At 39.9% G+C, this 15,305-nt stretch overlaps 1 protein-coding gene across 2 annotated transcripts in view; it reads right to left on the bottom strand.

Annotated features, from left to right (window-relative positions):
* The window catches only part of ntrk2a (neurotrophic tyrosine kinase, receptor, type 2a), a 90,150-nt gene that overhangs the window by 26,236 nt on the left and 48,609 nt on the right, over positions 1-15,305 (bottom strand). For both annotated transcript variants that reach the window (XM_075467831.1, XM_075467832.1), the window contains one exon: positions 3,166-3,354. In XM_075467831.1, the coding sequence (XP_075323946.1) occupies positions 3,166-3,354 (189 nt within the window). The remainder of the gene's footprint in view (positions 1-3,165; positions 3,355-15,305) is intronic.

Here is a 15,305-nt window from a genome sequence, read left to right as displayed (position 1 = left end):
AAAGACACAATCATGTTGGACAGATGTTTTGAGAAGAGGACAACCACAAACAACAGACTTCTCATGACTCTGATTTTCTCTTTTGTTTTCCACTAAAGAGCCACCACTGCCACATGTGCCCTCATGTCATAAGGTGTGACTAATTGTGACCTAAATTTCTACAAGTGTGCAAGCGTGTGTCTATGTTTGTCTAAATGGGTCTTTTTGAATACTTCATACACGTGTTGATTTATGAAGAATATTTTCCAGAACAATGTTATAAAATAAAAACCCGGGAGATCTGATTGGATACAGGTGGTGGAGGAATCGAGTGATACTGTATTACACACAAAGCAAAGAGGAAAGTCTAACAAAACAAAGTTGGGAAGAGTTAACATTTTTAAAAAGTTTTAAAAAAGGACATTAAAGTCTATATTTTTAGCATGACAAAAAACCTATACATTCTAGTATTTTGTGAGCTAATTTTATCATTTCAAGACTAAATTTATCTAGATCTGAGCCATTAAAAAGAGTTTTACGGGAACTTAAAGCCACTGTTAGAAAGATAGATCACTGGAGTCAGCAGCCAGGAAGCATAGCTTAGCACAAAGACCGGAAACAGAGAAAAAAATACCTTTGTGAAAGTTTTAATGCAAGGCCAAGAAAAACACCTGAGTCTTGTTGAATCTGGAGCATATATATATATATATATATATATATATATATATATATATATATATATATATATATATATATATATCCCACTTTAATATTACAGTATATTACTTGGTTTATGGTAGGCAGATTGTTTAATCTGGACCTAGCCGTGCTCTTTTTCTCCAGTTTTCCAAATTTATGCTGATGGAGTTGCAGATTTGTATTTACCATCAGTCTTCTCCTCATACTCTTAACAAGAATGTAAATTAGCTAGTAACTATAGAATAATATTCTAAACATTTTGTGGGTCAACAGTAGCAGCCTAAATTCTACTTTTAGATTGTTATATTGGTAAAAAAAAAAAAAAAAGAATTACAGGGTTGATTTTCTGTACCTGGTTTACCATCAAATGGAGGCACTTTCTATTGGATGGGGTCCATGCTGCCTTCAAATGGAACTTAAGCATTTATAAGCATTTTATAATGACATTGGAGGCTGTGTTAAAAACTCACGACATCTAAGGTTTCAGAGATAATGCAAAAAAAATAGTAAATTATTGGTTTTTGATTATTAACTTAGACAACTACTGGTTAAATAAATTGTTAAAGTTGAAATTTCTAGATTTTCCAGATAATTTATTGTGACATCTCCTAGCATGATTTATATTATAACGAAGAAGAATAGACACAACGCTCTGATTGAACCGAGTTTACAGTTAGATATATTTCAGATTTCCCACTTCCACAGAAGAATTGCTTAATTCAAATCCAACTTAATTGGCTTTTGCTGGAGAAAAACAAAAATCCAAATAATGACAAACATATTAAGGAGTCTTTCGTTTCATGGGCAGTTTTGGTGAAATACATAGCCTGAGTACTTTTAACATCCTGTACATGTGTTCACTAACAAATTTAGTGCATGCACATGAGGAAATGGGGAATCATAAACACAATAGTTACGACCTCTGCAAATATTTTACTATAACTGTTTAATAATGCATAGACCATGTTCTCCATTAACCTACCTCTTCTGATGTTATTACTGTTAATGAGATGTTTACTTCAGAGGAAAGTTGCATAACTGAACCTGTGCAACAGACCTAACATTTCCCGTGATTACACATGGATACATCATCTCTGCATAGTAATTGCACAGTCAGAGACCTGTGCAATCATTTAAGTCGCTACATATACCCACTACTGAAGAAACAAGCTGGTTAAAGCCATGACTTAATAGAGCAACCAAGTGCCACTTTGCCCAACTGTCTCTATCAAAGGCTATTGTGCTGGTCTGAAAAGGCAAGATTGTAAAATAAGTGGTCAGATACCTATTTATGTCGCTTGTCTGTGACTCAGAGATTCACATGAAGTAATCATTGTAATGACTGTAATATTTAAAAAAATACACATGAAGGCAAATGCACGTACACAACAGTATGTTATTGACTTTCATTGATCCTTGGCGCTTTCATTCTTGTCTTTGGGCCGTAAATCCTGGTCAGTCTTTCAGTTATATTGAAGGACTGAGGAGGTCAACCTCCAGTACCCCATTAGTATACCTCCTAAACCTAGCTATCAACTAAGAAAGACACACACACACACACACACACACATGTGGTTCCATAATTTACTGCTACACAAGGCCAAATCCTGGAGAGGCTTTTATTACTTGCCAATAATCATAATGTCATGTTGATGGAGCGGGTCAATATCCTGGTGTGTTCTCTGTCTGTTTGCCTGTCTATCTCTTGCTGTTCTCCCTGTTTTTTGTTCTTTTTAGTCCTGTCTTCTTTTTGTCCCCTTGCCCAAATTATTAATACGATTTGTGAGGTTACTTAAATTCAAAACTTAAATTCAACCTGCAGGAGCTTCGTGAAGTCTCGTATGCTTTGTCTCAGGGATTATGTAAATATGTGTATTGGTCTTATTTAGAAATCTTGAACACGCGGTTGTCAACTTGCAGCAGCACGGTGGTGTGGTGGTTAGCACCGTTGCCTCACAGCAAGAAGGTTCTAGGTTCAACACCCAGCTGGGGCCTTTCTGTGTGGAGTTTGCATGTTCTCCCCGTGTATGCGTGGGTTCTCTCCGGGTACTCCGGCTTCCTCCCACTGTCCAAAAAGTCATGCATGTTAGGTTGACCACCTGCTGGTGGTGGTCGGAGGGGCCGATGGCGCCGGTGCATGGCAGCCTCGCCTCCGTCAGTGTGCCCCAGGGCAGCTGTGGCTACAATCCAGTAGTCTGCCACCATCAGCATAGCACCGTATGAAATGAAAAGTGCTTTACAAATGTAATTGATTATTATTATTAATAAAATGGCTTTCTTTTACCCACTTTTACTTCAGAAATGACAGCTTATCATTTGAAGCTCCAAGGTCAATGACATTACAGCAAGGAAGGATGCATCTATGGTAACCTCTGTATGCCGCACATACAATTTAGTTGCTTAATCAAGACTATGGACTTCCAAATTTTATATTGTATTAAGTTTTCATGTATGTTCATGTTAAAGATAATTAAGTTTTGTACTTACATGTGTCAGTCTTGAGCAGGCTGTTGGTGCTCCTGAAATACTGAGGGTTTTCTATCACTGGGATTTTGTTCATGCCAATGAAGACTGCATCAGGGCCCATCTCTGAGGAGGAGGGAGTGTTGCTGCCATTGGAGACGTGGTGAAGAGGAGAAGCTGAGTCATCATCGTTGCTGATCACTGAAGATGGTCCTGAGTGAGAGGAAAGATTGGAATGAGCACTGTGGGATAGAAAAACATTTTTTGACATCAACGAAAGAATTATTGCTGGCAGATGGTGAAGGGATGAGGCACCTTTACAATGTCACTACTGGGTAGAGTTGGGTGTCCAACAGAGATCAACAATCCAGCTTTCACATCCAATTCACAACGGAACTGCACAGAGGCATTTAAGTGAGAAAGCAACCAGGACTTCAACTCTTCTTTCAAGATCTTTTGCTTTTTTTAATACAAAAACTCACTTCCATAATGCACAAACAGATTGACCAAAAGTGGGCCTTCAATAGATTTTCATTTCATCAGGTGTTACCTTTCTGCTGCCTTGAAAACATCAGATGTGAGTGGATTTTTCAAGCATGCCCCAATCCTTATCATTTGTTCTTCGAGCTTACTTTAGCATAAACTGACAATTAACTATTAAATCCTGATTTCTGCACCTGCCACCATGATGCAGACACAACTATGTCATAGTAGCATTGTCCTGCTATAATAAACTAACATCACCGGTTGGTAGGAGGTGGGGGGAGGTGCATTCCTTACTGTAATAAGGTAAAAGATGATTAAGATAATCTGATATGACTTGATAATGTTGTTGTGAGAAATATAAATGAGAAGCAACTGGAGATAACTTGGGTCATGTTACAAATACCTCGGTGTGGAAAATACTACCACTGTAGGTTCCTCATAAGCACTGGTTGCTTTCATGTTTTAATGCTGGTCTTTACACTCAGCTGCATTTAATTATGAAGCCAAGAAATAACAGTAATAAATGTTTATCTTTTCTAAGCCGAGGAGATTAATGTCTTTATCCGAAAAAAGACAAATAGAACTTATCGATTGGGAAAAAGAACTAAGAGGAAGAAAAAATAGATTTCGAATTCCATCACTGGATAATGAAATGAATGGATTCATATTTGTTTTGAAGGCAAAGATGTAGCACCAGCAACAACACAAAGTCACTGAGGACAGAAGAGAGGAATGATGGCATGAGTCTGACACTGAGCCCAACCCTGTTACAGAAAAATGGTTTGTTTGGCAACAGAATGGAGGTGTGATTAGCTTCTAATTAAAACAATGACAACAGTGCACAAAGTTAGTCAGCAACAGTAAATCTTCATGGTATTACTGCTAATTTCCTGCATACATAAACTGAGAACAAGAATAAATAATAGCACCCAGACTGTATCACTGATTAACAGTCATATTTGCACGTGCATGCAGACACACACATCTTAAATCCCTCACCTCCCCCTGCTCAATACTTACATCCTAAAAGAAATGGCTCATGTCTTTTTTTTCATTTTTTTGGTTGCTTGCTGTACCAGGCCTGTCATAATAATGTATTTACAGTGAAGTAGCACATCGTATTGTTACTCGAGCTTGGTTAACACAAAATAAGGACTGTGGGAACAAGGAACAAATACTTATTATCCAATAACCCATCAGGTTGAAGCCATGCAGGATTATCAATATGTTCCCAAGCCAAACTACCACAACTGTCTCATTTAGTTGCAGCGGCGAAGCAACTCTGCTAACACCCACCAGGTGCAGGGGTACAATAGGGAAACCCTCGCATTGTAAGAGCTGAAGCTGATCTGCACAAGGTTACAAAGTTTACCAAAGAGGTGAAATATTCTCTCGGATGTGTTCCAGACTTTATGTGGATTTTCGGTTACAACTCTTACGCTCTACTATCTATTCATTTATTCATTTATTTTCTTAAGCATCTACATCGAGATTTGTCCTCACTCTTTGCTGGTGAATAAACAATGCATTATAGACTCCAGCGGTAACAAAAAGTCCTAATGAAAACCAGAAATGTGTGTAAATTATCTTAATCACTCAGGTAAATAGAGGTTAGCAAATTACTGCCTTTCAGTGACTGTCGCTCAAGTACAGCAATAAAAGCTGCTGAGTGATTGTCTACTTCAGGCTTTTAACTCTATGAGGTCATCTTATTTATGCCTTTTCTCTGAATTAGGGCTGTGAGCAATAAGACATGTGTTTCCATATGCTCTTAGGGAGCATAATTGGAGGTTGCCATCCAGTCTTGGTCTTTCATCTGCACTTCAGCCTTGTGTCAGCTGAAGAAAAATAACACCGGAGACAAGTAATAGACAGGGTGAGACTGTTCACACAAAACACACACACACCTTTATGTGGAAAAAGAACACAATGCAGTAGACTCCCTCAAGATGTGAGAACAGACCCAAAAATGCTGTACTGTGAGCTATGAAATACAGTAGATGTTTTTCCTCTCATGTGATAGACTCTGCTTCATTATAATGCTGGTGGACATTGTCTCCACTGTCTCTGGCCTCATATAAAGCTGTAGTGCTGCTGACAGTGTTAGACTGAGAGGGAGAACTGAGAGATTTCGTTTGTGTATGTGAACCTAAACCAGCTGGTGTGTGTGTATGTGTGTGTCGGTGAACCATGTGAGGAGAAAAAAAGCCTTGAGAGGGAAAAAGAATGAGAGCAAGAACATAAGAGTGTGTTTGTGTGTGTGGAGACTTGCATGTTTATGTGTGCTGTGGATGTGTGTGTTGGCTGTGACGTCTGGCACCATCTCTTTGTGTCCAGAACAGAGACTGTATGAAAATGTGTCATTAAATGGACCCTGAAGAATGATGTGAGCGGAGTGAAAAGTGGATGCCGTTCATGCTTTGGGTGAATTTAAAAGTATTATTATTATTAGGTTAATGGCTTAGGATTCAAATGCCTTTTGCAGCTTTCTGACATAAATCAGAAAACATAGCTGCAGTGAAAACCATCTGAAACGTCCTCCATTGTTGTTATCTTTGCAACACTTTTAACAAAGTATTATTATTTGTAGCATTTTTTTGTAGCAGATTTTTTTAAAATCTTTTATAATTTTTGCCAGAATGTAAAAAAAAAAAAAGAAAAAGACAGGGCAACAGAATCTTTTTATGTTTTATTTGCAGTGAGTATTGGGTCAAATAATGAGAGCAAAGCTGTCCCTAAAAACATACGATGGCTGTGAAGTAGCTTTGAAAAAGTTGAACGAGATAAAAAAAAACTTGACTTAGATGGTTAGAGGATTTTTGTCCTTGTTTCATTCAAAACTCCAAGGTTACGGCAGAAAATCAAAAAGTTTGATTTCCAGCTGAGTCTCAAGGACAATGGTAACCAGTTGTGGAATAAAATATATTTAAATTCTTTATTGAGTGAAGACAAGTGGCTCTTCTTAGTATATTCCCCTTTAAATGTACCAGATTTATGAAATGTGAAGCAGACATTTTGTGTAAAGCGGCTGGCTGATCAGACATGAGACTGTTTCCGATATTCTTTTGTTCTAGAGAAACTGCATTCGGCAAAAAAAAAGAAGCTGTGAGTTTAAACCTGCTTACATTTCCAATTATCTTCAGATTTAGCGCCACATGAATCTCGACAAAACAAAGAGAAAAACAACATGATGCGCACAAAAGCGCAGGTAATTGTCTGTCAGCATGTGTGTGGGTGTGTGTGTTTGAGTTGGGAGGGGCTGCAGATCATTAACAGAGAGGTCCCAGGGTCAGATCGTTATAAATACCGTTAAGCCGAGAGCCGACAGGAGCCTGTATGCGTTTGTGTGTGGACACAGAGGTGACCGAGCCTCCGCTGGGAATGACTGCGTAAAAGGGGGATGAAAAGAAGTGGAGAACAGAGGTGGAGGGAGGCATAAAGAGATGGACAGCAGAGGTGAAGGTATAAGTGGGGTCAGGTCAAGACCCAGCAGCGTTAATAGACATGGAACTGGTGTTTAAACTGGTGGAGAGTGGTGCTCCTCACAACTGTCAATAAATTACGGTGTCTAGCTTTCAAAACGCAGGTCATGACTGAGAGGTGGGTGGTATGGAGATGAGCACTAAACCTGCCAGTAACTATATGTCATTGTTTTCAAGCCTATAATCTTATGTCGTAACAACAGATACAGTTAAATCTCTGTTGTGGGAAATAAATGTGGTGGATTCAAATGGAAGTGTGAGAGATTGTGGTCCTTATACTTTTATAGAAACAACATTTATGAGCTTTTTTACTTTTACAAAGAGCCACAAAGGCCTAATAAGGAGCCTGATGGGGCAGTAGATAGAGCAGGCTCTGGGAGGAGAAGAGGAGTCTACAGAGTTGTAACTAAATGTGGGTGTGAACTGAAGTTGTCGAAATCTTTCAGAACCACACGAGTAGTCAAAACAAAATGTTGCCAGTGAGATGTGGAGTCTGGTTGCAATGGTGGAAATGGCTGCCCCCCACCTCCTCCCTCTTTTCATCTGTTACAACTTCATTGTGTTACAAGACAACATAATCATTTTGGTATTGATTATTTTGAACCTGTAGAAGAAAGCAGGTCCTCATGAAGTTGTAATTTCATGTTTTTAATTTTTTATACAGAATTTCATAAATATGGACCAAGATAAAATGTATGTAAAGCCTCCAGGACATTGTAATGGGAGCAATTGTACACAGTGATGTAATATTAGAAGTCACCCATAATGTTGTAGTTTAGTATCACTTAATTTATGTTTTTCCCTTAATTTGGGTATTTCTCTAGTTACTTTCACAATAACTCATCTGTTTAACAGCTTAACCTGTTCAGTCACAGCTTGACAATCATTAAATCCCAGGACTAATTATCACTTAAGTCATATTTTTTCTATGGCTATTGATTACATTTGTATGCAAACGGTGAGAAGGTAAAAATCTAAGGTGGACACACCTCAATGTCTTGTGGGCGGCAGATTTCTCTCTTCGCTGAAACAGGAAACCTGTTTTGAAACCTTCTGTTTATTTTCGCCATCACTTGTTGTTTGGTTGGGATTCAGGGAAAAATCTAACTTGCCTGCCCTTTCTTAAGAAGGCTGCTTTATGTCACTTATTTTTGAAAAGCAGTGATAGCTTTTTTTTCAGCCCCTGTGGACAGAGATTTGTGTCAATTTGTTACAGGTCAAGTGAATTTGTATATGTTTGCATGGGCCTCAAATTACTTTCTTTACAGTATGAATGGATATTTAGTGTGGCTGAAATTATTAAAGCAATACTATGTAACATTTCTACCTTAAAATAACAGCTTGAAAAAAATTGTGCGGCTAGAATGAGTTTTAATATTACGATTGGCCTGTCTCCTATGCCCTTCGGGGGTCTGAGTTGGAATAACTGCGCTATGTAACTTAGCTGGACCGGCCCGGGAACTGAGCGGAAGTACTTCGACTTGCTTTCTGGCACACCCACCGCAAAAACAAATAGACCCCTCTCACGCTCCCAGGTACATTTGATTACTCTTACCTTCTCGGTCGACATAGCTTGCACCTTCTGACTCCTCGCCGGTTCGTCAACAAAAGTGAAACGTTAAAGCGAAAGGGTGTTGTATTTACGACAGTGTAACCGTACATTACCTCCAAGCCTGTAGGGGGAGCTCCTTAATGGACTTTTTGAGAAGTGACATTGTATTGCTTTAACCTAATTAGCACCAGTCTAAACCAGTCATTCATGTTTGTCACTTAGTCAGATGATTGGGTAACATACAAATAGTCCTGAATCTGGTTGAACAGCTGTTTCTATCAAGAGAAGAGCAGGCAGTGCTGTCATCCAATCAGAGTAGACCTCACGGAAAATAACACTGTTGAATTTAAGACATTGAGTGCAGACAGCCTAATTTGTGCTTGAGATCAGATGCTTGTTGAAATTGAACAGATGTAGTCCATCAACACAAAGTAGTTATACTTGTCACAGAAGTAGAAAAAAACAGCTATTTAACAAAAAGCTAAGTGCTGCTTTGTGTAAAAAGCTGGCACTGAAATTATTGGACTCACATCTCCTTGCATATGTTTTATAACATATGGAGGATAATGCTCGTTTTTCCATCCTTGTAGGAAGGATATAGCGTGGCAGGAAAAGGGTGCTGGAAATTGAATTAACTTTTCAGCCAAAAAGCAACCCCAAAGCACTCAGCAGAAATTCAGAGTTATTGCAGCCACTGCCTGGGCAATGGTGATGACAGAGCAGCAGGAGCTACTACACACAGTCACTGTGAGTTGGACATGATGTTACGACTATGTCCAGGTGGACTGTCCTTTCCTCAGCTCTTTACAGTGCATAACTGCTGTGACAGTCTTGTTGGGGGAGCCCGGGGGTTTGGGATCTTGAGTGGAGCAGGAGTTTTATGGCAGGAGATCACACTGGAGTTGAGATCAAAACGATGACGGTGACTGACTGTATTGATCTCTCTTCAGCTCTTTGAGAACATCGCAGACAAACTGAAGCCATTTACTGCTGCGTGTTGCCCTGGGCGATAGATGTAGGGAGGCTATTACAAGATTTAAGGACATCAGGGCCTGTCAGTCAGTCTGTTAAAACAACTTGGTTGTTGTCTGCCCGGAGAGGAAAAGTTGTTAGCAGATAATAGTGGATTTCATGATTTGACATGACTGGTGGCAGTTGGCAGTTTGAGATTGCAGAAATATGGTTCTCAGGTGTTCTTAAGAGGTGATGATGGAAAAACTAGATATGAGGTAATAGCTGTTTAAAGAGAACAAAATAAACAGGAGAGTATTCAGCTTTTGTTAGGTCTCTGTATGGAAGCCATTTGCTGTAGTCAATCTAGTCTCTATGACATCTGACATCATGTGCTAGCAGCTCAGTTTCTGCAATATTCTTGACAGATTCAGAGGCACAAATGCTTGATTTCTACATGATACATTGTCCTTTGATCCTAGGTAATAACACATTTAAAGGTCATCAAAGTCTCTTCGTGTCAATCCTTTGTGTTTGTCTTTAATGGTTGTTCTATCCAAGCAGAATGTAGTCGGTGCAGCTGTCACTCAGGCTCAGGGGAAAAGACAGGCCTGCCGACACTGTTGACCCAAAAGGCTCAGTGACCCCCTTAAGTCCTTCACGATTCCTGAAAACTCACCAACACACACTCGCACATGACTAGTAACATGAACCCCATGGACTCTAAACTATGGTGTCATCCTGCTGAACACAGGAAGTAATCCATCGATTGTGAAGGAAGAGGAATGGAGAGATGCAGCGGAGAGATAGACAGAAGAGGAAGGAAAGGAAGTTTAATGTATGAGGAAAGAGGAGCTGCAGATTCTCTGCAAAATCTCTTGTTATAATAAGAAATAATGCACAGGAGTAAACACACTCTGCTCAATTTATTTGTTGTCTCTGAGAAATTAGGTTGTACATTATATATGTTATTTAATTTGTAGATTTCTCTTTTTATCGTATTGCCTCAATCCTCACAGGTTTGAGTTCAGGTAGGGGTCAACTCAAAGGAGTGATATAGATTGTATTTGCTAAACAAAAAAAAATAAAAACAAAGGCCTATCCAACAACATTCATCCATCGATTTTCTAGACCCGCTTATTTGTGATCGCTGGGGAACAGAAACGTAATCCAGCTGCCACTGGGTGAGAGGTGGAGTACACCCTGTACAGAATGCCAGTCCATCACAGGGCCAACACAGAGACAAACACCCATGCACACGCACGCTCAACCCTATGGTCAATTTCAGGATTACAAACTAACCTAATATATCTTTGGTCTGTGAGAGGAAGACGGAGTACCCATACCTGGAGAGAACCCATGCCTGCATGGCAAGAAGATCCAACTCCACACAAACTGAGAAAATTCTTGCTGAGAGCAACAGTGCTAACCTCCACATCAGCTTACAGCCAACAGGAATCCCATCCATCCATTTTCTATAACGCTGAATCCGTCAGTCGGGTCGCGGGGGGGCTAGAGCCTATCCCAGCGGTCAATGGGCAAGAGGCAGGGTACACCCTGGACAGGCCACCAGTCCATCACAGGGACAAATGAGACAAACAACACACACACTCACACTCACACTCACACTCACTCCTAAGGACAATTTTAGAGACACCAATGAACCTAACATGCATGTTTTTGGACAGTGGGAGGAAGCCAGAGTACCCAGAGAGAACCCACACATACACAGGGAGAACATGCAAACTCCACACAGAAAGGCCCCAGCCAGGACTTGAACCGGGAACCTTCTTGCTGTGAGGCGACAGTGCTAACCACCACACCACCGTGCAGCCCTCACCAGGAATCCCATTTAATGTTAATTATTTGTTCCAGGAATGAAAGAAGATACTACAAAGAAGTAAGATTTGTACAAGCAAATGCAAATGTAAGTATTCAGTGATAATGCAGAAGCTAGTGATGTCGTGAATAAAAGAAAATAATTAATAAAATGTGAGAAAATGGGTCAGTTAAATGATGGGTGTTGTTGACCAGCAAGAGAGAAGACCACCTGGTGACACTTAAATGAAAGTAGGTGGAGAAAAGGTTCCCCAGTGGTTCCTACAGCTATATGACCACAATTTGCTTGTTACGTATGGAGAAGAGCAGGCATCACCTCATGTCAAACACAGCAGCATCATGCTGAGGGGATATTTCTCTGTGACAGGCACTTGTGAACAAAACATGAATGTAGAAGTATGATTTGACTAAAAACCTTTTGCATGGTGCTCAGGATCTCGGGCCGAGGCTGAGATTTACATTTCAGCATAACAACTACCCAAAGCATTCTGCCAGGAAAACACAGAAGTGGAAAAAGTCCTGGAGCAATCCAGCAAGAATCTGGACCTGAACCCAGAAGAGCATCTCTGGAGAGATGATGTGGTCCAGCTCCACTTTCAGTCTGGATGAGTTTGAATGGTTCTGCCAAGCTTGTAGAATCATACCCAAAAAAGCTAGATGCCCAGTGCTGCTTGGACGGCCTGGACACTTGTGTATATGGGATTTTTCAGCATTTTTTGTTCAATAAATGTACACATAAACACTACAGAGAAAAGATTTAGATTTGAAAATGTGTAGAATTGTGTAAAGAGTAATGATTAAAAAAAAGCCTCACTGAATCCAATTCGCTTTTGAAACATTTAGAAATGTTCGAAACTTGAAATGGTGCTGTACATAATAAACTATGGTACTTCAAAGGGAGTCAACAAACACAAAGAACTGACAGCAATGGGCAGAGAAAGAATGGTTGACAAAGTAAGGAGACATAGTGAGACGGATCCTGTCGATGGGTAAAATTTCATCTACTCTGCAGTTAGATAGATGTCCATATGAATCAGCCTGAACAAGCCAAATTCCTCCTCCTCCTTTTGTCTAATGCAGGGGCCTATCACATTCTCCTTTTCTCTCCTCCAACAACTGGTAAAAATAGACATTTCCTCTCTCTCACTTTGTGTATCCTCTTTCTCATCTCCATTATGCATCTACCACCTCAATGCTTTCGTCATCCACTTCTTTGCTTCCCACATCCTCCTCTCTTTCTCTCTATTTTCTTGGTCCTTGCCTCCATAGTCTGATCTTTTCCATTTATAATATTCAACCCACATTCACCTTCTTATAGGACACGCTGGAAGACTGGTTTCTCTTAGTCAAAGCACTCAGTGGTTGTCAGAAATGTAAAAACGGATGAAAGAGGGTGGTGGCAGAGAAAGAAATTATAGTTAGAGGACAGGCTGTTTCTAACATTTTTGGTTTGTTAACATAATCAGAACTGGAAACCCAGATCCAAGCAAATATTAAAAAAAGCAAACAAGAGTGTTGATGAATAAATTGCATCTCAACCCTAATCTCCCAACATTTTCTTTTGGTCACATTATCAAAGCTTTTACTGGCCAACACAATCTAGTTCACTGTGCTGGAAATGTGGAGTACACTGCATATTTCCATCACTTGGTACAACTGACACCAACAAAAACGATGAAGAACTTATGAACTGTGCCATTTTGTAACAGATTTAACTATCTTACTGTACTCAAACCTCTTAAAGGTGGGGTCTGAGATCTTGGAAAAACGGTTCCTGCAAGCTATATTTTTGAAAATACACAACCTTGCCTCTCCCTTCAGCCCACCCCTCGAAACCACGCCTTCAAAACACATGAAGTTTCTATTTTAGTGGGTGCAATGGGGTCGTGAGGAGGTTTTCAGACAATATGATAAAAAATGCTCCAGAAAACATCACAGACCCCACCTTTAAATTTACTACATAATAAAAAATATTGCAATTAAATGTTGGTTACATGTTAACAGAGAGTCTCTATTATGAGGAGAGGGAAAGCTGGCGGCTTTTTCCGGGTGGTACTGCACTCTAGGGGCGCCAACGAAGCAGTGCAGAGCAGGCAGAACTCTATGGTGGTACTATGAAATCCACCTTAGATGCAGCCATTGCTTTGGATATAAATTTTTATATTTTTTTATTTTAATTTTCCTAAAGGCAGGATAAATTATCCTTTCAAACGGCACTTGTTTTGATTTTTTAGACTCACTAGATTTGTTTAAAATACACATGTATTGTCAGTATTGCATCCCGAGTGACGTCACGCATGTGGCATCACTTTACGGCATGGTCAGTCCTAGCGCTGAGCTAGCAGAGAGGTGTTAGCTCAAATAGTTACAGATTTCAGCACAGCCCTTTTACATACTCTCTGACCAGCCTCTGGTTTAGCTTTGGTTGTTGTTAGCAGCACCAGGTTAGCACTCTGGCACAGTGGACGAGTGCCGTAAAGCAGCCGGTCGTAATCAGCCGTGCGTTCTTCAGATTCCGTTAGCTAGATGCTAGCGGAGACTGACTCGCAAATGCCAGACCTGTAAGAAAACAGAAAGCTATAACTCCCAGGTTATTGTACTTTCGATATAAATCCACATCCCTCTGTCAGAAATCACAGTAATATTTTCAGGTTTCAGCCGCTAGCGGGGACATTTTTTGAGTTATTAGCGCCAGCCCTATGGCCAATGGTCATTCTGCACTCGCTCGCCGGCGCCCCCAGACAAAATCAACTGAACTGCAGCCAATTTTTTTATAATGGGGCGAATAGGAAGTGGAACGGCTGTCTGTAAAAGGGCTGTGATGTTAATCTATCGCACCAAAAAGGGACATTTTGGAAAAATACATTTTTCTTGTGTGCTTTTGAGTATGCATTTGGCTGTCTGGAGCCAGTACTAACACTTAGTTTTGGCACCCCTACGTTTGAAATGATGTCACTCATTTAATTCAGATGTTCAGTGTAAACATACATCACTCCTCTTGTTTTCTCCACCATCTGTGGTAAGCCTCGACCTTTGAGCCCCGTCCGTTGGCATCCAACTTGCTACACCAATGAAGCCAGATTTGTTTGGAAAGGTATGGTTCTCAGCTGTACTGAGGAGCATGCGTCTTACATCTACCACCAGCCTAATAGGACATGAGAGCCCAGTGGATGTATATTTGAGGGTAATATTACAGCAGTAGTTAGCTAAAGACTGTGCGTGTGCAGCAACCACTTTTGATCGTACTGTTTTAACAACTTGGTCCAGCTCAACGCTGAACTAAAGAAAATGAGCCACTAAGAGGGATCAGTTCCAACTCTCAGTGCCTGAACTTCAGATGAGGGAAGTGTAAGTATTTGAGAAATAATTTGTCAGGGTTTATTTATTCATTCTTTTAACAATAAGGAAGGGTAAACCAACAGATGTTTTGACCAAAGCCTGTCTCATGCATTTCAGTAAGACCTCAGAAAATTGTGCCAACTTGTTAGAAAATGGCAGAATATGTTTCCTGTAAAGCAAAGCATTCAACGCAAAAGTAGAAGAAAGGTGCCAAACTTTAACTTTAAAGGAAATAAAAGATTCTAGGCTTAAGAATAACCGTAAACCATAAACTGGTCCATAAACCAGTAGTTGATGTAAAGGTGGCAACATCCATGTTGTATACGCAGGTTATAGTTTTAACTGTTTCAAATACCGTAAGGTTGTTTACAGAAGTGGTTCCTCAATAGGAAGTCTACAAAACAGCATGATGTGGAAGTAAGGAGTAAAATTATGTTATAAAAATTCTTAATTTATGTATTAATTTTGAAAGTTTTCCAATATTTGTCAACTTTTGCATTTATAAATAGATCCAT

Source organism: Odontesthes bonariensis, chromosome 6 (assembly GCF_027942865.1).
Source record: "Odontesthes bonariensis isolate fOdoBon6 chromosome 6, fOdoBon6.hap1, whole genome shotgun sequence".
Classification (NCBI taxonomy): domain Eukaryota; kingdom Metazoa; phylum Chordata; class Actinopteri; order Atheriniformes; family Atherinopsidae; genus Odontesthes; species Odontesthes bonariensis.
Note: the sequence above shows the minus strand (reverse complement) of the source record. Positions and strands in the feature narration are given on the sequence as shown.